This window comes from Myxine glutinosa, chromosome 6, assembly GCF_964187855.1.
Source record: "Myxine glutinosa chromosome 6, kmMyxGlut1.1, whole genome shotgun sequence".
NCBI classification, from domain to species: Eukaryota; Metazoa; Chordata; class Myxini; order Myxiniformes; family Myxinidae; genus Myxine; species Myxine glutinosa.
The window spans coordinates 32,761,583-32,786,582 of NC_136266.1; the positions used below are offsets into that span (position 1 = coordinate 32,761,583).

At 43.8% G+C, this 25,000-nt stretch overlaps 1 protein-coding gene across 3 annotated transcripts in view; it reads left to right on the forward strand.

The window, feature by feature from the left end:
• The window catches only part of LOC137429681 (sal-like protein 1), a 45,641-nt gene that overhangs the window by 5,854 nt on the left and 14,787 nt on the right, over nt 1-25,000 (forward strand). For 2 of the 3 annotated variants that reach the window (XM_068119807.2, XM_068119808.2), the window contains exon 2: nt 6,380-9,888. In XM_068119807.2, the coding sequence (XP_067975908.2) occupies nt 6,380-9,888 (3,509 nt within the window). Of the gene's footprint in view, nt 1-4,134; nt 4,370-6,379; nt 9,889-25,000 lie in introns of all 3 variants that reach the window. The other variant, XM_068119809.2, reaches the window with a different exon arrangement.

Sequence of the window (25,000 nt, forward strand, 5' to 3'; positions counted from 1 at the left end):
GTGGTTTATTGTGCCACCAGGAATAAAACTGTACCTGCAATAACAGATCGTGCACCTCGTGGTGGTTTCCTGCGTGTGGAGGATGCAATTGATGGTTGGTGAAGTCGACTTATGACGGTTTTTGATTGGTTCAAGTCGAAGCGTCGAATTGCTGTAAAATAATTTCTCATCAATTTTTTTTGTTTAAATTACCGTAAAACACAATTGTTGAATGTTTTTTTTATCCAAGTCTGTCATCACTTTTGGTTGGGCCAGAGACTTACTGATCGCCCTCCGCAGTTTTCTGACGCCATTCCGAGGAGTGCTGCGGTTGTTGTCATTTTTGTGAAATACTTGTGGCTTTGTGGTTTAAAACGATCGATGTAATAGCAACACGGTAGTTTTATTTTGGTATTAGTTTGCCTTTCATTTCTTTGCACGTGAATTAAATTTACACACCTTTCTGAGTCCTATGGAGGAGGAGGCATTAAGAAGTACAGAAAGAAGTTGTACCTTGGTATATTTTCGACTAATGTTGCGGACAAGCATTCACCTTGTACCTTGTACTGATCAGCAAGTCTGGAGTGGATTTAAAAACCAATGGCTGAAAGTGTTTGAAGGAAATGATATTTTTATTCCTCTTTTCCAAGAGTCGTTGCAATTTCCATTTTTCTCCACCAGAATTCCTTTAAAACATTTTTAAAAAATCTTCTTCCTTCACAATCGCTCTTTCGTTTCCTCCTCTCGTTAGGCCTGGCTTTGCATATCGACCCTTGTATACTAATTTACCAAAGAGATGCTGATTATGTTACAGGTAAGTATACCTGTTGGTCGTTCCTAACTTTGGGTTGGATTTCCGAGGCTTTGTACAGGTTAACAAAGGACAACCCGCAGTGCGATCGTGTGGGCCCAATAGTAAGGGCGCTTGAACCGTCGACCCGCACGATTACAAGCTGGATTTGGTTACAAATGCGACAACACGGCGCCCTCCATCGGGAACTGGCAAAATTAAAATGCCGTTTATATAGGAATGCAGTGGGACGACCCCGCTGACCTGTCGCCGAAATGTTGCTGCTGCCGTGTAAAAGTGTGCTGGACCATTTGAGTGGCAGGCAATCAAAAGTTTTGGTGAAGACATTGTGGGGAGGAGTGGAGATAGCGATGGGGATAGGCTGGGACCTATTTCTTGAGGAATGACCACCTTTAGAGGCCATTTTCCCCCACAGAGCAGGTGTTGGCCTTTTTCGGGCACCGTGGTCCCCTTTTTTTGAAGCAGTGTTTTATGGCCGGATTCCCTTCCTGTCACAAACCCTGTCCGTCGCCTCTTGCGACACACAGGGAATTACCAGTGAACTGGTAGGTACTCAATTTGCCGACCTCAGAAGGATGACAGGCTGAGTCAACCCCCCTGGCGTTAATGCAGCGATAGACCGGGATTCAAACCCAGGATCCCAAGCCAGCACCCTAACCGCTAAGCCTGCACCATCACCGCAAAGCCTGCACCCTCACAGCTAAACCTGCACCCTAACCGCTAAGCCGGCACCCTAACCACTAAACCTGCACCCAAACCGCTAAGCCTGCACCCTAACCACTAAGCCTGCACCCTAACCACTAAGCCTGCACCCTAACCACTAAGCCTGCACCCTAACCACTAAGCCTGCACACTAACCGCAAAGCCTGTCACCCTAACCGCTAAGCCTGCACCCTAACCGCTAAGCCTGCACCCTAACCGCTAAACCTGCACCCTAACCGCAAAGCCTGCACCCTAACCGCTAAGCCTGCACCCTAACCGTTAAGCCTGCACCCTAACCGCTAAGCCTGCACCCTAACCGCTAAGCCTGCACCCTAACCACTAAACCTGCACCCTAACCGCTAAGCTGGCACCATAACCGCTCAGCCTGCACCCTAACCATTAAACCTGCACCCTAACCACTAAGCCTGCACCCTAACCACTAAGCCTGCACCCTAACCGCTACGCTTGCACCCTAACCACTAAACCTGCACCCTATGCGCTAAGCCTGCACCCTAACCGCTAAACCTGCACCCTAACCGCTAAGCCTGCACCCTATCCGCTAAGCCTGCACCCTATCCACTAAGCCTGCACCCTATCCGCTAAGCCTGCACACTAACCGCAAAGCCTGTCACCCTAACCGCTAAGCCTGCACCCTAACCGCTAAGCCTGCACCCTAACCGCTAAACCTGCACCCTAAGCACTAAATCTGCACCCTAACCGCTAAGCCGGCACTCTAACCACTAAGCCTGCACCCTAGCCGCTAAGCCAGCACCCTAACCCCTAAGCCTGCACCCTAACCGCTAAGCCTGCACCCTAACCGCTAAGCTGGCACCATAACCGCTCAGCCTGCACCCTAACCATTAAACCTGCACCCTAACCGCTAAGCCTGCACCCTAACCACTAAGCCTGCACCCTAACCGCTAAGCCTGCACCCTATGCGCTAAGCCTGCACCCTAACCGCTAAACCTGCACCCTAACCGCTAAGCCTGCACCCTATCCGCTAAGCCTGCACCCTATCCGCTAAGCCTGCACCCTAACCGCTAAGCCTGCACCCTAACCGCTAAGCCTGCACCCTAACCACTAAACCTGCACCCTAACCGCTAAGCCTGCACCCTAACCACTAAACCTGCACCCTATCCGCTAAGCCTGCACCCTAACCACTAAACCTGCACCCTATCCGCTAAGCATGCACCCTAACCGCTAAGCCTGCACCCTAACCGCTAAGCCTGCACCCTAACCGCTAAGCCTGCACCCTAACCGCTAAGAATAATTTGATGAAAAAAAAAAGGCAAATATATTATAATTTTACAAAACAACAATGATCAATAACTATACTCTTCGATATAGGTACTTATCTGCTAACTTGCTCTTTCCTAGGATTTAATCCAAAGGAAAATTTTTATCAAGACTGTGAGAAGCATTTGCTTTTTTTCAAACAAAGTACGATTCTTTTCTTGAAGGTATCTTTTATTCCCAGGGATTGTTCCTGGGCAAGTCCAGATCGGCTGTTTCCATTCGCAACCTGCAGCGTTGTCATAGCGGATTGGGTCAATGGGTCGGAATTATTACACACGCAGTGTTATATTAAAAGGTAGATTGTGGTAACAGCAGGATTCAGTGGAGCGAAGTGAGCTTTGATGTGTGCTGGAGGATTACAGTTTATCTGCTTAAAGTAAATTGAACGTTGCCTTGGGAAGCCCAAATGCAGCCGAAGAGCCGGATTCGGGCCGCGGGTTCAGGTCTTACAAGGTCCGCTGCCTGCGGTGTCTTTTCATGCCATTCAAGGAGCTCTTCACAATTCTTAAAAGATTGGCAGGACGCATTTTCTTTCGTTACAACGTTATGCTTGCAAAACCACTGTGCCATCACCTACTTTGCTGTTAAATATCATTCTTCATCTCGAGAACTTCATTTTTAACCACCTCATTTTTTAATTACTAATTAATTAATTAATTCATCCGCATTTCGAGGAATTCATCTCCATCCCCCTCTCCTAGGGGGGAGCCAAAGACAATGGGAACAGATTCGATGGGTTACCAGGCCATGGTCAAAATAATGGAGAGAATGAGTGAACGATTAGAAAATAATATGAATGCTCAGAATGAACGGTTGGCTGAACAATTAAGGGGCCAAATTCATGGATTGAAGGGACAAATGAGGGAAATAAACGGGGTTATTAATAAAAATGGGGATTAATTCTCGATTATATGCCTCCAACGTAGCTGCAGAAATTAACTTTGTGAAACAAAGTTTAAGAAAGTTAAGCACGTTGCTCGAATGTAAACCTTCATTTTTTTGTCAAAACATTTTCCCAAAAATTTTTTCAGAAAATTTTCTAAATTTCCATTTGTCCTGGAATTGCCGTCACGTCGTCGTCGAGACGGTAGAATGTTGTCGATTTGGAGTCGCTCGTGGGAGGGAGGCAGGTGGGAGTATTAGCCCAATTACAATGATATGTACTATATACCTATATACCAGTCGAAGGAAACGCTCTCGTTTCAACACGAAGAGACGTACTGTAGTTCAAAGCGAGGCGTACATGAACCTTTTTTTTTTTTTTTTAAAGTTCAAGTCTACTTGCGGCATCCCCTCTGTCCTTGTTCAGTTGCGGTTTCAGACGGGGATGTTTGTGTTCGCTGCAGACACTGCTGCAGCTTTCGCGGGGTGGAGCTGAAGGAGGAGGAGAGGGTTCTAAGCTCCGGCTCGTCCCAATTAAGTATCCCATCTTGAGGAAACACGCAAACCCTCGATCAGAATCCCTCCAGCACCAAGCAAACACGACTGCCTGCATTTGGTGCGCAACTCGAGGCACAGCTGGATGTGAAGAGCTCTTTGGCTAAAAAGCGTCGGACCTCGGGAGGACCATGGCTCGACGCTGTAAGTTCACCACCGGGGTGCTCTATCTTTCAGACGTATTTCCTTTTTTATTTTTATCGCCATCCATCGCTCTAGTGGTGTTTGTGAGGAGGCGGCACTGTCCTGGTGGCCAAAAGAAGTGAGAAGTCTCATCAAGCAATGTATGCGCCGATGTGCTGCGGGACACTGCCAGGAGCATACGGGCACCCTGGAAGAGCATTAATGGAGCCTGTAGTTGTGTGCATGGCCAAAAGGCCACATGTGATAAATGTTGGAAGGTATAGGGGAAGGGACTTTGGGGGAAGAGGGAAGGGAAGGGGGGTGCTTTGAGAGTGGGAGGGACAGCCTTTAGAGGAGCTTGCGGTTGAGCAAACAAGTTCCTCGTTTGGAGCAACAGGCTTGCAGCAAGAAAGACAGGACAGATGCAGCGTTTCACTTTGCCGAAGCTTTATCCTCCACCACAGATTTTTATTACATGCCTGGTTTCCTTCTTTTGAGAACCATTTGTTTCACTGATGTGTTTCATAATGTATTTCTGCAAGAATCAAATATTCACTTGTGGACAAAATTTGTGCTCGTTTCCAGATGTGCTGCAGGCGTGCTATACACAGGGCATTTCAAAAGTGTCCGGCCGAGAACGATCAACTGATCCACATTAATTGCAAGCTTTTCCTGCGATGCTCCAGACAGACTTGGAGATGAGGGAAATGGTGCTCCTTGAACAGCAGAGCTTTAAACATGACTTGGTTTCGTTTTTACAGGGAGTGCAGATTTGAGTGTTCAGTGACTCGTTACAAAGCTTTCTTTCCCTTTCTTTCACATTCACCGAGTTTATGCATGACTCGAATGGGTGATGCTTCTCAGAATGTACAATGTTTCATTTTCTGTTGCAGAAGTCAAGATGAATCATATATTGTACATATGTATATATATATATATATATATATATATATATATATATATATATATATATATATATATATATATATATATATATATATATATATATATATATATATATATATATATATATTCCCGGTAAAAGTTGATTATGTTTGATACATTTTGGTGTTTGCAAAACAATGTTTGTTCAGTTGACTAAATATTATACATAGACTTCACTCAAAACAAGGATGGTATGAATGTGTGTATTGGATGCATGCACTTTTAAAATAACGTTAATATCATCAAAATTGGATTGCTAATTGCTGGGGTACAGTTCGAGGCACGTCCCGTGCGCAATTTGGATTGCATTGAAAAAAGCAGCACAGATTTATTGCGCAGAATTGTTTGATCACCTTTCGCCAAGTGATAGTATATTAGTCAATTTGTGTGAAGGTTTGGGGCTTTTATAGTCCATGTGCCACAGTGAAAAAGCTATTAATAGGCAGCGGCTTCGGACTTGTGAAACCTTCTCTGTGCTGTGGAGTTGGTTTGGCAGACAAGCGAGGAGGTTGAAAACGTGGGTTGTTTTTAGACGCTGCCTGAAAGCTTTGTGTTAGGCCTGTCACAGCCTGATTAGACCAGGCGAGCTTGTCACTTTAGAACCATCCGGCAAACTTGCTGAGACATCCGTAATTTATCAGGAAATGGGGAAGAGCTGCCAGACAAAAGTGGAGGCTAATGACTTGACTGGACGTCTGATTTGTGCTTCCTGGCTCACTGTGCTGTGAGGCCTATGAAAATATTGGAAATCAATGGTGTTCCGTGGAATTTCATTAGCCCTCAGCATCTACAGTTGATGCGGCCTCATAATTCGATGAAGGGTGCAAAGGGAATGATTAGCCGGCAAGCACAAACGACAGGCGATGGGCACAGGGGCATGCACTAGATGCAGCTGAAGCAATTTTGGGCCTTGAGGAAAAATTGATTGTTTGACACAAACGAGTGCAATAAGCGGAATCGTCAGTTGCATGGGGTGCACCGTATCTATAATGGGCCTTATCCAATGCAACCTGCATGTCTCCTGATGATTGCTCCTCTATCTTTCCCTCCTATGTTTCCTTCCCTATCTTCTGTGTGTGGAGTCAGGCTGCCTTGCTCAGGACCAGGAAAAGGAGGCTGAAGAGGAGACTGGTGGGGCATATGTTTGCGACGGATGCTGTGCAGAGTTTCTGCTGTTGCCTGATTTTCTGCATCACAAAAAGAACTGCATGGAAAAGCAACTGGTGCTTATCGTAAAGGACGAGGAAGTTGGAGTCAGTGAAGATTTCCCACCTGAATCTCCAGATACTATTGTGGCCCAGCAAGAAATTTCAGAGAAGAAAATCGACAACGACATGCTTTTGGAGACTCCGAGTTTTCAAAAACTACCACAAACGAATGAAATTGAAGATGAGATAAAGGGTGGTCCTGAAGAAATAGAGGAACGCATTGCAGAAATAGACACTGAAGAAGCCAATAGTAGTGGGCCCTTCATGCTGCATGGTAAGTTGGCAAAACCATCAGGAAACAATGGTATGCCAAATACCAACGTGACACTGGAGACTCTGCAAAGCACATCAGTGGCAGTAGCACAATTTTCACAGCCGCCACTGAAGAAAAATGGTACTACTATGGAAAACTGTAAGAGCAGAGATAGCAATAGTTGCGGTAATGATGCAGGAAATGGAACTTTTGCTGTTGGTTTCGGTTCGGCTACACTCCCTATGATCATGGACCAGCTTACAGCTTTACAACAGCAACAGCTTCATCAGTTGCAGCTTATTGAGCAGATACGAGGGCAGTTGCTCCTCATTTCGCCCCATTCTTCTTTCTTTTCATCATTTCCTGGTGCTGGCACCTTACGAGCAGTTGGCCTCTTGTCATCATCTCTCTGCTCGTCACATGTTCCTGCTATTCCTGCTATTACTGCTGTTTCATCTGTTGCGCCGCACCTTCCCGTGCCACAACAATCAACTTTTGAAGGTTTAAAACAAGAGCAGCTACCTCAGTTTGGGCCTAACACACCTCTTCCACCCACTTCAACACAGCAGCCAAGCACATCCCCTCAGGGTATAAGACTGCAAATGTCAGATGGTCCCACTACAATGGAAATTGGGAAAGTTCTTGAAGCTACAACAAATACACAGGCAGCGACAGTCACAACAACAGGTCAGACTTCAACTTCAAACTTTAGCTCACTCCTCACTTCTTCTTGCTCCTCGTCTTTTTCTTCCTCCATGGCTTCAAGCAGTGTTATCTTTCCCAACCCTTTGGCCAGTATTGCTGCTACTACAGAAGCAGTGGATAGCAACTCTGTGTTGGGGAGGCAGAAGAAAGGTAAGCCACCCAACATATCAGCACTTGATGGAAAGGCTAGTTCAGAAGAGGCTTTTTTCAAGCACAAGTGCCGTTTTTGTGGAAAGGTGTTTGGCAGTGATAGCGCTCTTCAGATACACTTACGGTCACATACAGGAGAACGGCCTTTCAAGTGCAATATATGTGGCAACCGTTTCTCGACCAAGGGCAATCTGAAGGTTCATTTTCAGCGTCATAAGGAGAAATATCCGCACATTCAGATGAACCCATATCCAGTACCTGAACACCTTGACCGCATACCAACAAACACTGGTATCCCCTATGGAATGTCTTTGCCACTGGAAAAACCCACAAGCACATGGCTTGACAACAAACCGTTGCTTCCACCTGTCACAAGCTGCTCTGTTCTCACTCTACCACCAACAATGAGTGGATTGCCCACATATTCTGGCTCTGTGCCACTCTTGGGTGCTATAGTGACAGACTCTCCAACAATGTCACCTACATCAAGTGTGGACAGCTCAACTCCTACTGGTGCACCAGCTTTGTCAGCTCCGCCAGGAAGCCCACCAGTAAAGGCCGAGGATGATTCACAAATATCTGCGATGGAAGGTAACATTGACATCATGGAAAGTGAGACAAACTCAGAACAGTTGGAGAGCATGGTCACTTCTACAAGTTTGCCAAACTTTGAAAACACACTTGCCACCAACCCACTCTTGCCACTAATGACTGACCAACTCAAGGCAAAGTTTCCCTTTGGTGGCCTCCTAGAGCCCCCGCCAACATCAGAAACATCAAAACTACAACAATTAGTGGAAAGCATTGACAAAAGGCCAGTGGATCCTAATGAGTGTGCTATATGCCATCGTATATTGAGCTGCCAGAGTGCACTCAAGATGCACTATCGAATACACACGGGTGAGCGACCGTACAAGTGCAGGATTTGTGGGCGGGCTTTCACCACCAAGGGCAACATGAAGACTCATTATGGTGTGCATCGTGCAATGGCTCCACTCAAGGTACAACATTCATGTCCCATTTGTCAGAAGAAGTTCACCAATGCAGTGGTGCTGCAACAGCATATTCACATGCACATGGGTGGACAGATTTCTAATGTTCCAGGATCAGAGGAACCAGATGGCACGGAATCAGATGGGAGCCTTTTTGATGAAAACAGCATGGAATCTGGCCAGGAACTTATGGAAGAACCAATGGATGAAGATATGGACGATATTGAGGCAGTTAATGATGAGGTTGAATCAGCGCTTGCAAGAGTAAGTTTGCCTGAAGAGGATAAAGCTCACATGTCACCTCCTCCATCAGCGATGTCGAGTCTGGCAGCTCTTGAAAACCAAATGAAACTTATTGACTCTGGTCTTAGCCAGCAGTTGCAGGCAAGCCTCAAGTCGAGTGATCATGGATCGAGTGACTGTGAGCACCTGACTAATGATTCCATATCGATAGCAGATCTGGAAAGCTACAGTGTAGGCAGTCCAACAATATCGGAAACTGCTTGCATGCAGGCTCCTTCACCATCCACAAATAATGAAAGCAGCAAAGCCAAGTCCCCAGAGATAGTTGCTTATGATGAGCTACAACAAGGAATAATGAAGTTTGAATCTCCCCCATCCTCAGCTGAATATAAACCACTAGGAATGGAAAATGGCGGTGCCCTGGACTTGACAGCTGTTTACAATGGGCCAATATGCCAGAAGCTTGACAGTTTATTTGGCAGCCGGGAGCAAAGGAGAAAGTCGACCACATGTGACATCTGCCATAAGATGTTTGCATGCCAGAGTGCCTTGGAGATTCACTATCGAAGTCACACCAAAGAACGTCCCTTTGTGTGCAGCGTCTGCAGCCGCCGCTGCACTACCAGGGGTAACCTTAAGCAACACATGATGACCCATCGTCTTGATTTACCCAGCCAGATGTATGATAGTTCACAGCCACTGGCATCCAACTCTGCAATGTCCCCTTTGACTCCTAGCCCCTTGCTGCCTCTCATAAAACCTGAAATGGAGAGTGGAAACAAGTTTTCTCTGAGCGACCACCCTGACATTTCAACTGGCCTGCCACCGGGCACTTCATTAGGGGTGTTGCCTGTTCTGCCATCCATCTTGACACAACCACTGCCACCACCCCGCCGCACTCCCAAGCAGCACAACTGTGCCACGTGTGGGAAGACATTTTCTTCCTCAAGTGCTCTTCAAATCCATGAAAGGACACACACTGGAGAAAAACCCTTTGGCTGCAATATCTGCGGTCGGGCCTTCACTACCAAGGGTAACCTCAAGGTATAACTTGCTTCATTCCAAAAGTATAGTTTTGATGATTGTCTCTTGTTAAATTATTCATTTTGGTTTTCATTAAGGTTACGTTATTTGACTAAAATGTAGTGAAATGTAATCTAGCAATTATGAATGAATTACTTTGGATTGTCATTCATGGAAATGAATTAATCTGCAAAGTTGTTGTTCAAGCAAGTTAAAAAGCAGGAGGGTCGTTTTAATCAGAAGTGCAATGGAGCCTTCAATTATTTATCGCCGTGAAAAGGAAGAGGAGATAGACGGGAGGTTGTGTTAAAAATTTTAATGGGGAAAAGAAAGCCAAGTAGTTTCTGGGGGGTGTGGTGCATTTTTAATGATATGCATCAAGGCCAGTCAGCAAGTGTGTGGCCTCCCAAAATGTTAATGAGTAGCACTGTTGAACCTGTAAACATTTTCTTGTTATTTTTTTTCGAAGAAACGTGTTGCTGTATAAAATAGTCTTGTTAAGAAGTCTTGGAGGCAAATTTTTCCAAAAAGTAAATAAATAATAATTCAGATTTTTTTTTATTTCAGCGGAATTCACCTGAAGGAATGGATGTTCCTCTTTATAATAAATATCCCAGAGTATTCTTTTTACACTTTTGACCAATGAATTTAACAATCGGCCTTTATTACTTCCGCCACCAAACGTGGACAGAGGCTATGTTTTAACCAGTTTGTTACTTGCCAAAAAAAAAAAAAAAAAAAAATTGAAAGTATGTTGATCACTCCGGTCTGTGTGTTTATGTGTTCGTCTGTCCGCTCACTTATACTTGCCTACAGGTCACAATTTTAAACCGATCTTCACGAAACTTCTCCAAATGGTAGGGTTCGTGGTCGGACAAAATCCTATATATTTTTGAGGTCAAAAGGTCAACATAGGCCAAAGGTCAACCACTTTTTTCAAATTTCTAAAATCCTCAATTTTCATCCAATTGACTTGGAATTTGAATGGGATTGTCATATCAACGAACTGAATTCAATCATCAACTATTTTTGAGATCAACATCGGCGAAAAGGTCAACATAGTCCAAAGGTCAACCACTTTTTTTCGAATTTCTAAAATCCTCAATTTTCATCCAATTGACTTGGAATTTGAATGAGATTTTCATATCAGCTAACTGAATTCATCCACCAACTATTTTTGAGATCAGCCCAGGTCATAAGGTCAACATATGCCAAAGGTCAACAACAATTTCAAATTTCTAAAATCCTCAATTTTCATCCGATTGACTTGGAATTTGAATGGGATTTTCATATCAACGAACTGAATTCAACCACCAACTATTTTTTGGATCATCATAGGTCACAATGTCAACACAGGCCAAAGGTCAACCACTTTTTTCAAATTTCTAAAATCCTCAATTTTCATCCAATTGACTTGAAATTTGAAAATGATTTTCATATCAGGTTAGTGAAACCAACCACCAACTATTTTTGAGATCAACATAGGCCAAAAGGTCAACGTTGGCCAAATTTCTAAATTTGTCAATTTTCATCAGATTTACTTAAACCTGGAAGACGATTTGCATATCAGGTCACTGAATTCAACCAACAATTATTTTTGAAGTTAAAAGGATGCTCTACTGAGTGCTATTCTACTCTGTTCTGTTTTTCCAAGTGTCACTCTATGAGTGATTTTTCAGTTGTTTGTCTGTCTGTCTGTCTGTGAGCAGGATATCTCAAAAAGTTATGGATGGATTTGGACGAAACATTGAGGAAAGGTTTGTGTGTGACAATGACGAATTGATTTGATTTTGGTGAAGATCCAGATCCAGATTCGAGAATTTTTTATTATTATTAGTGAATCTTCACCATTTAGAGATATGGCTACAATGATATATAGCACGATATCCCAAAATTTTGTGGACAGGTTATGACAAAAAACTTGGTGCTTGGGTTAGGTAGGTCGATTGGGTAGTTGGGTATTTGCGTAACACAAACAAGCCGATTAGATTTTGTTTAAGGTTCAGATCCAGATCCGGCCTATCAGTGGGATACAAAACGTAAAATGTTTATCATGGTGAAGGTATGCGCTCTACCGAGCGATGTTCTAGTTTTTCTATCATAGTAATATTAATCTGTGGAAGATGCTTTATGACTTTCCTTTTGTGTTCTTCTCACAAATCCTTCAAAATAGCAGCTCATCGCCATCTCATATCTTGCAGACCTACCAACGAGGTTTTTTTACTCTCAATAACCATTCATCTGTTGTCTTTCTATAACCACTAACTACCTGTCGTGTTTTGTTTGCCTGTTCTCCCTGCTGATGGTTTGTCACCCTGATTAATCTTTGTTGCTCAACATTTTCATAAGCCTCAACTTCTGCAAATAAATATACTTAGGGCATGCAACTACTGATCAATCCTCGCCATAGCTCTTTCAATCCTCATACTGATCAATCCCCATACCTTTCATTGTATATTTACCTTCCTTCTGGGTGGGTATAGAATGCAAATTTGAAGTGGAGTATAATCTTTGCTGAAGCTAAACAACTGATTAAATTGATACAGCCATAATTTTGTGATCTAATGTAGTTTGCTAATTGTATCTTTACAGCAATAACTACTATACATTCTAGTACATATTTACGAGATGTATACGCATTTTAGTATGTACTTAATATTGGCACACGTTTTACTATGTATTTTATAGACATACTCATTTTGTAGTGCATACTTGATAGACGTACTAATGTTGTATTGCATACTTAATAGGCATACTCAGGTTCCAATAGTGTATACTTCGGAGACATATTCACATTTGAATAGTACATACTTATAGACATACTTACATACTCACGTACTAAATTGGCATACTTACGCTGTAATAATATGTAGGTAATGTAGTTACTCACGTTATCATAGTACGTACTTAATGGACGTACTCACGTGCTAAATAGACATCCTTATGTTGTAATAATTTGTTGGTAATGTGTGTACTCACGTTCTAATAGAACGTACTTTATAGACTACTCATGTCCAAAATCGACATACTTGCATTCTAATAAAATATAGGTAATGTATGTACTCACGTTCTAATAGTATGTACTCAATAGACATACAGTACCTTCAGAAAGCATTCACACTCTAACTTTTTCACATTTTGTTGTGTTACAGCCTGAATTTAAAATAGACTAAATGGAAGATTTTTTGTCACTGATCTACACACACTGATTTTTTTTTTTTTTTTTTTAGAAATTGTTACAAAATAATTAAAAATGAAAAGCTGAAATGTCTCGAGTCAATAAGTATTCGACCCCTTTGCTATGACACTCCAAATTGAGCTCAGGTGCATCCGATTTCCTTTGATCATCCTTGAGATGTCTCTACAACTTGATTAGAGTCCACATGTGACCAATTCAATTGACTCGACACACCTTAGAAAGAAGTACACCTTTCTATACAAGGTCCCACAGTTGACAGTGTATGTCAGAGCAGAAACTCTAACATGAAGTCCAATGAACTGTCTGTAGTTGTGAGGATTGTCCGAAATAGAATTGTGAGGAATCATAGATCTGGGGAAGCATATAAAAATTCTAGAGTGTTGAAAGTTCTCAATAACACTTGAAGACTTGGAGGGAACAATTAATGCTCCATCATGAGGAAATGGAAAAAAATATGTAACTAACCAGACTCTTCCTAGAGCTGGCCGTCCGACCAAAGCCACTCTTGAGAAAAAGGACGGAAGCCACTCTTCAGAAAAAGGCACATGACAGCACGTCTGAAGTTTGCAAAAAGGCACATGAAAGACTCTGAGAGCATGAGGCAAAATATTCTGTGGTCTGATGAGTGGAAAGTTGAACTCTTTGGCCTGAATGCAAAGCGCTACGTCTGGTGGAAACCAAGCACATTTCATCACCCATATAACACCATTCATACTGTGAAGAAGGGTGTTGGCAGCACAATATTATGGGGATGATTTTCAGTGGCAGGAACTGGGAGACATGTTAGGACAGATGGAACAATGAATGGAGCCAAACACAGGCAGATCTTTTCGGAGAACCTTCTTCAGAGTGCAAAAGACCTTAGACTGCGATGACTTGAATCCCATTGAGAATCTGTGGAAAGACTTGAAGATTGCTGTTTACCTTTGCTCCCCAATCAACTTCACAGGGCTTGAGCAAATCTGCAGAGAAGAATGGGAGAACCTCCCTAAATCCAAATGTGCAAAGTTGATACAGACATACCCAAGAGGAATCGAAGCTGCAATTGCTGCCAAAAGTTATTCTACAAAGTATTGACTCAATGGGCTGAATACTTATGTAAATTGGATATTTCTGTATTTCATTTTTAATTATCATTTTTCAATATCTAAAAAAAATATTCCACTCTGACATTATGGGGAACTATGTGTAGATCAGTGACAAAAAATCTCAATTTAATCGATCTTAAAATCAGGCTTTAACGCAACAAAATGTGAAAACGTCAAGGGACGTGAATACTTTCTGAGGCCACTGTCGTTATATTTTAATTATATGTAGGTAATGTACGTATTCACATTCTAATAGTACATACTTAGTAGACGTACTTACGTATTCAATAGACATACTTACATTTTAATAGTATGTAGGTAATGTACGTACTCATGTTCTAAGTATATGCACTTAATAGATGTACACACGTTCTAAATGTATGTACTTAATAGATGTACTCACACTGTCAGTGTTTGTATTTAATAGACGTACTCACATTCGAAATGTATGTTTTCTTTTGGAAACGGAGTTGAGGATCGTGTAAGTGCTAACACAGAACAAATAATAAAGGGAGCAGGAGACAAGAGGGGGAGAGAAAGGGAAGTACAACAGCAGTAGAGAACAAGGACATCAGGATATTTGTGGAATCGAGAGAGCTGGGCGGTCAATGGGATATGAAAACAACATGGGATAAACAATATGGACGCTACAGGGGCTTTCAAGAAAGAAAACAGGGAATTTGAAGGTGGGTTTTGGGGTGGATTAATGGGGGTAGAAAAGATCAAGGTTTTGGATGGGGGAAGATAAGGGATGGTGGTGAACAGCTGTTTTAAACACCTGGAGGGAGAAGTGGGATTGAAGAGATTGGGGGAGTTTGTTCCAGATGTCAGGAAAACAACAACAACACAACAACAACAACAACAACAACAACAGGCATTTTAAGGCCATTTTCCCTGCAAGAGCGGGGGTTAGCCTTGTGGTCCCCATGACAATGTTCTCCATTTTGCACTATTTTCTGCATCTCTCCTTGTTAATCCCCTTGCCCGCATTTCTTCTTCGACCATCTTTAAAAAGAAAAAAAGAATGAATGAATCAGGAAAAAGAAAAAGAAAAGTCAGGAAAAGGTCAGGAAAAGAGGAATGAAAAAGTGAAGGTGAGCAGAGGGTCTTGATTTTGGCAGTTTCACGAGAAGAGGGTTGCTGGCAGATCTTGTGCGTCCTGCATGAATATTTGGGGGACAGAGCACAGAGAGAGTTGGAGGAGCTAGGGCGAGAGGAGTCAGTAGAAGACAGAAAGACCACCAACCTGCCTGTGGTGAGAGAGTGAAAAGCCCTCAGAATCAGCTTCATAGTGGGAGATTCCAATGATCATCAGAGCCTTGGCTTCTACAGCCTGAAGCTGAGCCAGGTGAGAGGCAGAAGCACCAGCTCAGTGTGAAGAGCACATTCCATCAAGATGCAGATGGAGCCTTGCAGGTGGATAGGAGTTCAGATGTGCCAAGGAAGGACTTTGCATGACGGCGGATGCCCATTCGGCAGCCGGATTTGGAGGCCAACTTAGAAGTGTGGTTTCCCCAAGAAAGATCATGGCTGGCGATGAGACCCAGTAGTTTTGGTGATTCAACTTCTTGAAGAGCATTATTAAGTAGATGGTGGAAGGGCTGGGTGCTATACAGTCCTTTCAGAGAGAGACAGAGTGAGAATGTGAGACTTGTCAGGATTGAAAGACATATTCCAAGTGTTTGACCAGGTTGTGATTTTGTCAAGATCTGAATAGTGTTATAAAAAATTTTGTGGTGTTTGATGATGAGGAAATGTTTCTGGGTTGAATAATAATGTGATGGGATGAAATGACTATCTAAAAAAAAGAAGACTTTGCTAAAGTATCAAATGTGACACACCCTTGTTGAACCGGTACTTGTTTTAATGTTGTGCATTTCGTTAGCATAAACAATCACTTGTGGGTTTTACATTTCCCCAAAATACAAACATGACCAGCAGTGCAAGTGTAGTGACAAAATGGCAGTAAACAAGAAAATCCATAAATTTCAGGAGGTCATCCGTGCAGTACGTCTTCAGATAACGTAAAATGATCTTGACAGTTTCACAATTAATTCATTGTCTTGAGGAAGTGTCCGACTGAAGCAAGGTGCTCAACCACATATGCTTGTCCCAAAGAATAATTTTTCCAGCATGGATAAGCAAGGGGATTAGGTGGGGATTAAACACAAGTACGAAGGAAGCATATCGAGTGCGCAAGGAAACAGCATGCAGGTGTATTGGAATTGCTGCAGGACAAAGAAAGCTAGTTTTAAACAGCTCAGGCTGACAGGCAAAATTTCAGTTTGAGGTAAGAAATATATATATATATATATACATACAGTGCATTCAGAAAGTATTCAGACCCCTTCACTTTTTTCACATTTTGTTATGTTGCAGCCTTATGCTGAAATCATTTAAATTCATTTTTTCCCTCATCAATCTACACTCAATACCCCATAATGACAAAGAAAACAGGATATAAGAAAGTTTTGCAAATTTATTTAAAAAAAAAAACTGAAATATCACATTGACATAAGTATTCAGACCCTTTGCTATGACATTTGAAATTGAGCTCAGGTGCCTCCTATTTCTCTTGATCATCTTTGAGATGTTTCTACACCTTGATTGGAGTCCACCTGTGGTAAATTCAATTGATTGGACATGATTTGGAAAGGCACACCTGTCTCTATGAGGTCTCACAGCTGACAATGCATATCAGAGCAAAAACCAAGCCATGAGGTCGAAGGAACTGCCTGCAGACCTCAGAGACAGGATTGTGTCGAGGCACAGATCTGGGGAAGCCTACAAAAAAATCTCTGCTGCATTGAAGGTTCCCAAGAGCACAGTGGCCTCCATAATTCTTAAATGGAAGAAGTTTGGAACAACCAGGACTCTTCCTCGAGCTGGCCGCCCGGCCAAACTGAGCAATCGGGGGAGAAGGGCCTTGGTAATAGAGGTGACCAATAACCCGATGGTCACTCTGGCTGAGCTCCAGAGATCCTGTGTGGAGATGGGAGAAACTTCCAGAAGGACAACCATCAGTGCAACACTCCACCGATCTGGGCTGTATGGCAGAGTCCAGATCTGCCTGCCTTCATGGCTTGGTTTTTTCTCGGATGTGCATAGTCAGCTGTGAGACCTTATATAGACAGGTTTGGGCCTTTCCAAATCATGTCCAATCAATTGAATTTACCACAGGTGGACTCCAATTAAGGTGCAGAAACATGTCAAAGATGATCAAGAGAAATGGGAGGCACCTGAGATAAATTTCAAATGTCATAGCAAAGGGTATGAATACTTATGTAAATGTGATATTTCAGTTTTTTCTTTTTAATAAATTTGCAAAACTTTCTAAAATCCTGTTTTCTCTTTGTCATTGTGGGGTATTGAGTGTAGATTGATGAGGGAAAAAATGAATTTAAACGATTTCAGCATAAGGCTGCAACATAACAAAATGTGAAAAAAGTGAAGGGGTCTGAATACTTTCTGAATGCACTGTATATATATTGGTATAAGGCTGATGGAGGATCTACTGCACAAACATGCAGTCCAAGACACTATACAACACTGGACGTGACAAATACAGCAACTGCTATTGAGGGAAGGGACATGACTTCCTCGAGAACTCTGAATGCCAGTGATGTCATTTTTGTGACATCACTTTCAAACTGCTGACCTTACAACCGCAGAGCGGACACTCTAAAAATGATGCCACCGAGTCTGTTCTCCTCGTGTTGACTCTGCTTTCAAACTTTCTTTTGTAACTTTATTTCGGAAAAGGAAAAGCAGTTGAAAGATGTTTTAGGAAGTAAATAATGAGTTTCAAAACGTTACAAAACTTCAGGGCTGGTGGACGGACAGCTGCCATCCAAAATGTACTGAATGTGGTTCGTTTAGTTCCTGGCAAATGTATTTGATTGTCCCTTAAGATTGGAGAAGGACCAGAGGATTGGAATATAGCAAATGTATAATTGGTATTTAAGAACCAAGGGAAACAGTAGCAAAGACAGTCCAATCAGCTTAAATTTGAGAGTTTGAAGAGTATTTCATATCATAATCAAGGGCTAAATGAGGCAGCGTTTCCAAAAACTATGTACAGTAATTAGAGGTAGACAGCACAAGCATGAAAGTTATATCATGTCTAACTAGAACGGCACTCAGCAGAGCGCATTCCTCCGCCAGGCTGAACGGTTTATGTTTTGTATCCCACTGATCGGCCGGATCTGGATTCAGACCTGAACCAAAATAGAATCGGCTTGTTCTTCTCACCTCAGCAACTCGTCCACCAAATTCAGTCATAACTCGTCCATAACATTATTAAATACCATGTTATATATCACTTTTCGCCAGATCTCTCAATGGTGAAGAACCACTTAAAAATTAAATAATTCTCGTATCCGAATCCATATTCAGATCTTCACCAAAATCGAGTCGATTCTTCCTTGTCACACACCCAAACTCTCCACCAAGTTTCATCCTCATCCGTCCACAACTTCTTGAGATATCCTGCTGTATATCGATTTTGGCCCTATCTTCCAATGGTGAAGAATCACTTAAAAAATAATTAATTATATTAAAACAACTGATGAAATAATTAATACACATAAAATTATAAAAAATAATATTATTCTCGTATCCGAATCCATATTCAGATCTTCACCAAAATCAAATCGATTCGTTTTTGTCACACACCCAACCTCCACCAAATTTAGTCCAGATCCATCCACAACTTCTTGAGATATCATGCTGTATATCGTTTTTGGCCCGATCTCCAAATGGTGAAGAATCACTTAAAAAATTATATGAACCGGATCCGAATGCAGATGTTCACCAAAATCTAATCATTTAGTCCTTTTCACATACATTACCTCTCTGCCAAATTTTTGACCGGATCCGTCCACAACTTTTTGAGATATCTTGTTCACAGACAGACAAACGAATAAACAAACAAACAAACAGACAGAAGAAAAATCATTCATAGAGTGACACTTGACAAAACAGAACAAAGTAGAATGGCCCTCGGTAGAGCATCCTTTTGACCTCAAAAAGAATTAGTGGTTGAATTCAGTGACCTGATATGCAAATCGTCTTCAAAGTTGAAGTTAATCGGATGAAAATTGACAATTTTAGAAATTTGGCCTATGTTGACCGTTTGGCCAATGTTGAGGTCAAAATGGTTGGTGGTTGGTTTCACTAACCTGATATGAAAACCCTTTTCAAAATCCAAGTCAATCGGATGAAAATTGAGGATTTTATAAATTCGAAAATATTGGTTGACCTGTGGCCTATGTTGACATTATGACTTATGTTGATTTAAAAATAGTTAGTGGTTGAATTCAGTTCGCTGATATGAAAATCTTATTCAAATTTCAAGTCAATCGGATGAAAATTGAAGATTTTAGAAATTTGAAAAAAGTGGTTGACCTTTGGCCTATGTTGACCTTATGACCTACGTTGATCTCAAAAATAGTTGGTGGTTGAATTCAGTTAGCTGATATGACAATCCTTTTCAAATGTCAAGTCAATCGGATGAAAATTGAGGATTTTCGAAATTTGAGAAAAGTGGTTGACCTTTGGCCTATGTTGACCTTATGACCTAACCTGATCTCAAAAATAGTTGGTGGTTGAATTCAGTTAGCTGCTATTGTTACGTGGTCCCCTCGGTGAATACCTGGTCTCGGTGACCCCCGGACCGTGAGAGGAACTCCGCCAGCAAGCTGTATTATATATGCGCTTTCGCCACGCAATCCATATGAATTTCACCCAGGAGACAACTGATGTTCAAGGATATATTTCCAATGGTAATGACACCATACAATTTCAAGGACACAACCACGGAGATTTTCCCCGAGCAATCAACAATACACAATCATCACCAATTCCCAATTCACAATCAATTCCCTATGATTAAGATGGCCATCTTATACATGTGTGTCCCGGTGAGTACTCACGACACCCTTTTGGTCTCGGTCCCGCACAATGTCTCTGGGCCCCTCCTGACCAAGATGATGGTCGCCGTCACCGCACTCGGGCGGTTGAACGAACCCCGGGTGGACGTGTTTCCACCGGGCAGGTATCGTACCAGGCACCGTGGCTGCAGCCCCTCGTGGCCACGCGAAGCGGATACGGTAGAGCAAGCCAAACCCCACGCCGCTTGCAAGGCGCGTTAGGCCCCAACGTGCGACCCGCACACGTCTGTTTGGATGGTGCCGCGAACGATGCCAGACGCGGGGTCGATGCACGGCCCCACGTCAACTTGACGTCTCCACCGGGCAGGTACACGTCCCGGTAATTCCTCTCGCCAGACAGGCTTCGGAACGCCGCTTTTCCACGCAGCGCAAGGTCGATCCCACCTTTTGTCGGAGCGGGGCGAGGAAGAATAATACTCGTCCTTTTTTCCTCGTGTCTTTTTTTCTTCCGTTTCCGGTCACTTCCGTTTCCGGCCACTTGTTCAGAAGGGCTCCTGACCCTCCAATCACAACAACCCTTAATATACTACACACGGATAAGCAAAGACCTGAATGGTAATCCACATACATTCACATAAATATGTAACACTCCCCCCCTTCAAGAAAGAAAGTTTGAACCCAGCGAAAACTTTCTTTGCCGGCCAATTTGGAGAAACAAACCAGATAACTCAACCCCCCCACATTATCAGTTGCCCCCGGGCACAGTTATCACTTAATAATAAAGCCACCAAAATTTCACCACAACCCCTCCAGATTACTCACTCTGGACTAAGCACCAGCAACGACATTGTCCCTGCCAAATCAGACTCCATCTCATGACCCTCTGACTTTGACCGCCAGTTTCTTGTGAACGAAGGTTAAGGGGTTGATCAAAGATCCAAAGTTAAGCCACTCGATAGCACTTTTTCCGGGAGGCCAAGCCGAGTATTCACTACATGGATGCCTTTAGGAACGTGGAGTTCACGGTTAGTCCGTGCAGGAAAGTTCTCTACATGGGCGCCTTGAGGAACGTGGAGTTCACGGTTAGTCCGTGCATGAAAGTTCACTACATGGACGCCTTTAGGAACGGCGTTCACGGTTAATCCGTGTAGGAATCTTGGCTCGGCGGCTCCGCCGCATTCAGTGCTTCAACTTCTCAGAACTTCCCTAATAATTAGGGTGGGACCACTTGTCCCTGTAGTCCCATGAATAGCGGTCTCCTTCTCGGCCACTACTTTGCCAATCCTTCCTTCGGGAGCGGCCATAACTCCGGGAGCCTACATAATAATATTGATTGCGGCCACCACCAAAACTACCGCCCAGTTGTTCTCTCCTGTAGACCTCTCGACGCCTACGAAATGCCTTCCCTACTGTTATGGTCCGACCCTCCAAATCCTTGCCATTCCAATTCTTCTCTGCCTCTCTGGCGTCTTTTGTGCTGGCAAACGTGACAAAGCCGAACCCTCTTGACTGTTGCGTTTCCCAGTCTCTTACCAACCGCACTTCCACCAGCGGCCCATATCTGTTGAAGACAGAGGTCAGAACTTCTTCCTCTGTTTTGAAGTTCAGTCCCCCTACAAATAACTTGGCACTTTTGTCGCCATCCCGAGCTGGTGTGGCGTTATTTTCCCTGCTGGGCTCTTTACCAACCCTCAGGTTACCATAAACTTGACCCCCGGCCAAATCATTCCCGATAACCACAGATACACCCTCTACAGGAAGCGTGGCTTGTAAACCGACGGTGACCGGTCCTGACACCAAATCGGACTCCAAATGGATGACATGAAGGGGAGCACTAACACCGCCCCCGATCCCCTGTAAACGAACACTATCCCCCGTTGCCGTCTCCTCGGACCATGGCAAAATGCCTTCAAGCATTAAAGATTGATGTGCCCCTGTGTCCCTCAATATCCTAACCGGTTTCCGGTTAGTCGAGGCTCCATCCCGTGACACAAACCCCTCTGAAATAAATGGTTGGTAACCCTTTTGATGGCGATTTCTCACAATGGCCATTGCGTTTGGAGTCGTAGTCGTCGGACTCCGCTCTGGGTCTTCGCTTTTCATGCGGTAACAACTGGACATCAAGTGTCCAGGTTTCTTGCAAAAAGCGCAAGTAGGCCCGGAGGAAAAACTCGTGGTCTGCCTCGGGCCCCCCGAACTATAAGTTTGTCTTGGGCCCGCATCCCTCTGATTTCGAACAGGTGGGGTATCATAGTTGTCCCCATAATCATCTCGAGGCCGCCGCCATGTATGGTCGTTCTCTGCACCTGCTGTTCCCCACCTCCCCTGCGGAGATCTAGGTGAGGAGTTAGGTTCGTGGACCCCTATTCGGTGGGTTAAGGCATAATCATCTGCCATGGTGGCTGCGTCCCACAACTTTGGTACTTTCTTTTCCTGCAGGTACACTTTGATGTCCTCGTGGACACACTGCTGGAATTCCTCCACCAGGATCAAGTCCCGCAATGTTTCGAAGTCTTTCCCGACTCCTTTTGACTCACACCACCGATCAAACATGTTTTCTTTCACTCTGGCAAACTCCACATGGGTCTCACTCTCCCTCTTCCTGGCATTCCTGAATTTTTGCCTGTAAGCTTCCGGAACCAACTCATAGGCCTTGAGGATGTGCTTCTTCAGTACCTCATAATCTGCACATTGGTCCATTGGTAGCGCCGAATAAATTTCCTGAGCTTTCCCCACCAGCACACTTTGCACGAGTATGGTCCAGGCCTCCTCCGGCCAGTTTAATTGTCGAGCCACTTTCTCAAAGTGTGGGAAAAATTTCGCGACTTCCTTTTCACTGAACGGTGGAACCAGCCTCACATGTCTGCCCACATCCCAGGTTTTCGGGTTAGGTGTCGACCCCGTCAGCAAGGGTGGTGCCTCTCCCCGTTCTCTCATTAACTCCAGCTCCTTGAATTTGATTTCTTGCTGAAGCTCCATGTCACGTTCCTTTAATTCCCTTTCCGCTTTTCTCTCCTCTGCTTCGAGGTCCCTTGCAGCTCTCCTTTCCTCTGCTTGTTCCTTTTCTCTTCTTTCCTGGAGTTCTCTTTCCACTCTCCTTTCCTCGGTTCTTTCTTGTGCTGTTTTCTCTTCCAACCTTTCCTGGAGTTCTCGTTCCACTCTCCTTTCCTCTGCTTTTTTGTCTTCTAACCTTTCCTGGAGTTCTCGTTCCACTCTCCTTTCCTCTGCTTGTTTCTCTTCTCTCCTCGCTTCTGCTTTCCTTTCTTCTTCTTTTAACCTTTCCTGGAGTTCTCGTTCCACTCTCCTTTCCTCCGCTTGTTTCTCTTCCCTCCTCTCTTCTGCTTTCCTTTCTTCTTCTGCTCTTTCCTTTTCTGCTTTCCTTTCTTCTTCTGCTCTTTCCTTTTCTGCTTTCCTTTCTTCTTCTTTAATCCATTCCTGGCTCCGTAATTGCAACTCCAGTTTCCGGAGCTCAACGTCTTCTGGTTCTTCGGGTAGCCACTCCCAGGCTAACTCGTCCCATGTTCCTAATCCCACCATAGATTGTATCACCGTGGCCTGCAACTCTGCCTTCCTCAAATTAGTTCGGACCTCCAAGTTAAAATGTTTGGCCAATTTCAAGAGGTCCGACTTTAGCAACGCTCGGAACTGTGCCTCACTCGGGGTTACCCCAAAGTTCTGTGCCACAAACGCCATGATGCCTATCGTTAACACCTGTTAACCTTCACCCAAGACTTTACCCCAATTTCTCAAAAAAATTTACCAATTAATAATTAATTAATAAATTTTAATTAATAAAAAAATTATTATTTTATTATTTTATACAATTTTAGATCCCGGACGGGCCCCCAATTCTGTTACGTGGTCCCCTCGGTGAATACCTGGTCTCGGTGACCCCCGGACCGTGAGAGGAACTCCGCCAGCAAGCTGTATTATATATGCGCTTTCGCCACGCAATCCATATGAATTTCACCCAGGAGACAACTGATGTTCAAGGATATATTTCCAATGGTAATGACACCATACAATTTCAAGGACACAACCACGGAGATTTTCCCCGAGCAATCAACAATACACAATCATCACCAATTCCCAATTCACAATCAATTCCCTATGATTAAGATGGCCATCTTATACATGTGTGTCCCGGTGAGTACTCACGACACCCTTTTCGTCTCGGTCCCGCACAATGTCTCTGGGCCCCTCCTGACCAAGATGATGGTCGCCGTCACCGCACTCGGGCGGTTGAACGAACCCCGGGTGGACGTGTTTCCACCGGGCAGGTATCGTACCAGGCACCATGGCTGCAGCCCCTCGTGGCCACGCGAAGCGGATACGGTAGAGCAAGCCAAACCCCACGCCGCTTGCAAGGCGCGTTAGGCCCCAACGTGCGACCCGCACGCGTCTGTTTGGACGGTGCCGCGAACGTTGCCAGACGCGGGGTCGATGCACGGCCCCACGTCAACTTGACGTCTCCACCGGGCAGGTACACGTCCCGGTAATTCCTCTCGCCAGACAGGCTTCGGAACGCCGCTTTTCCACGCAGCGCAAGGTCGATCCCACCTTTTGTCGGAGCGGGGCGAGGAAGAATAATACTCGTCCTTTTTTCCTCGTGTCTTTTTTTCTTCCGTTTCCGGTCACTTCCGTTTCCGGCCACTTGTTCAGAAGGGCTCCTGACCCTCCAATCACAACAACCCTTAATATACTACACACGGATAAGCAAAGACCTGAATGGTAATCCACATACATTCACATAAATATGTAACACTATGAAAATCCTATTCAAATTTCAAGTCACTCGGATGAAAATTGAGGATTTTCTGAAATTCAAAAAAAGTGGTTGACCTTTCGCCTATGTTGACCTTTTGGCCTATGCTGATCTCAAAAATAGTTGGTGCTTGAATTCAGTTCGCCGATTTGAAAATCCCATTCAAATTTCAAGTCAATCAGATTAAAAT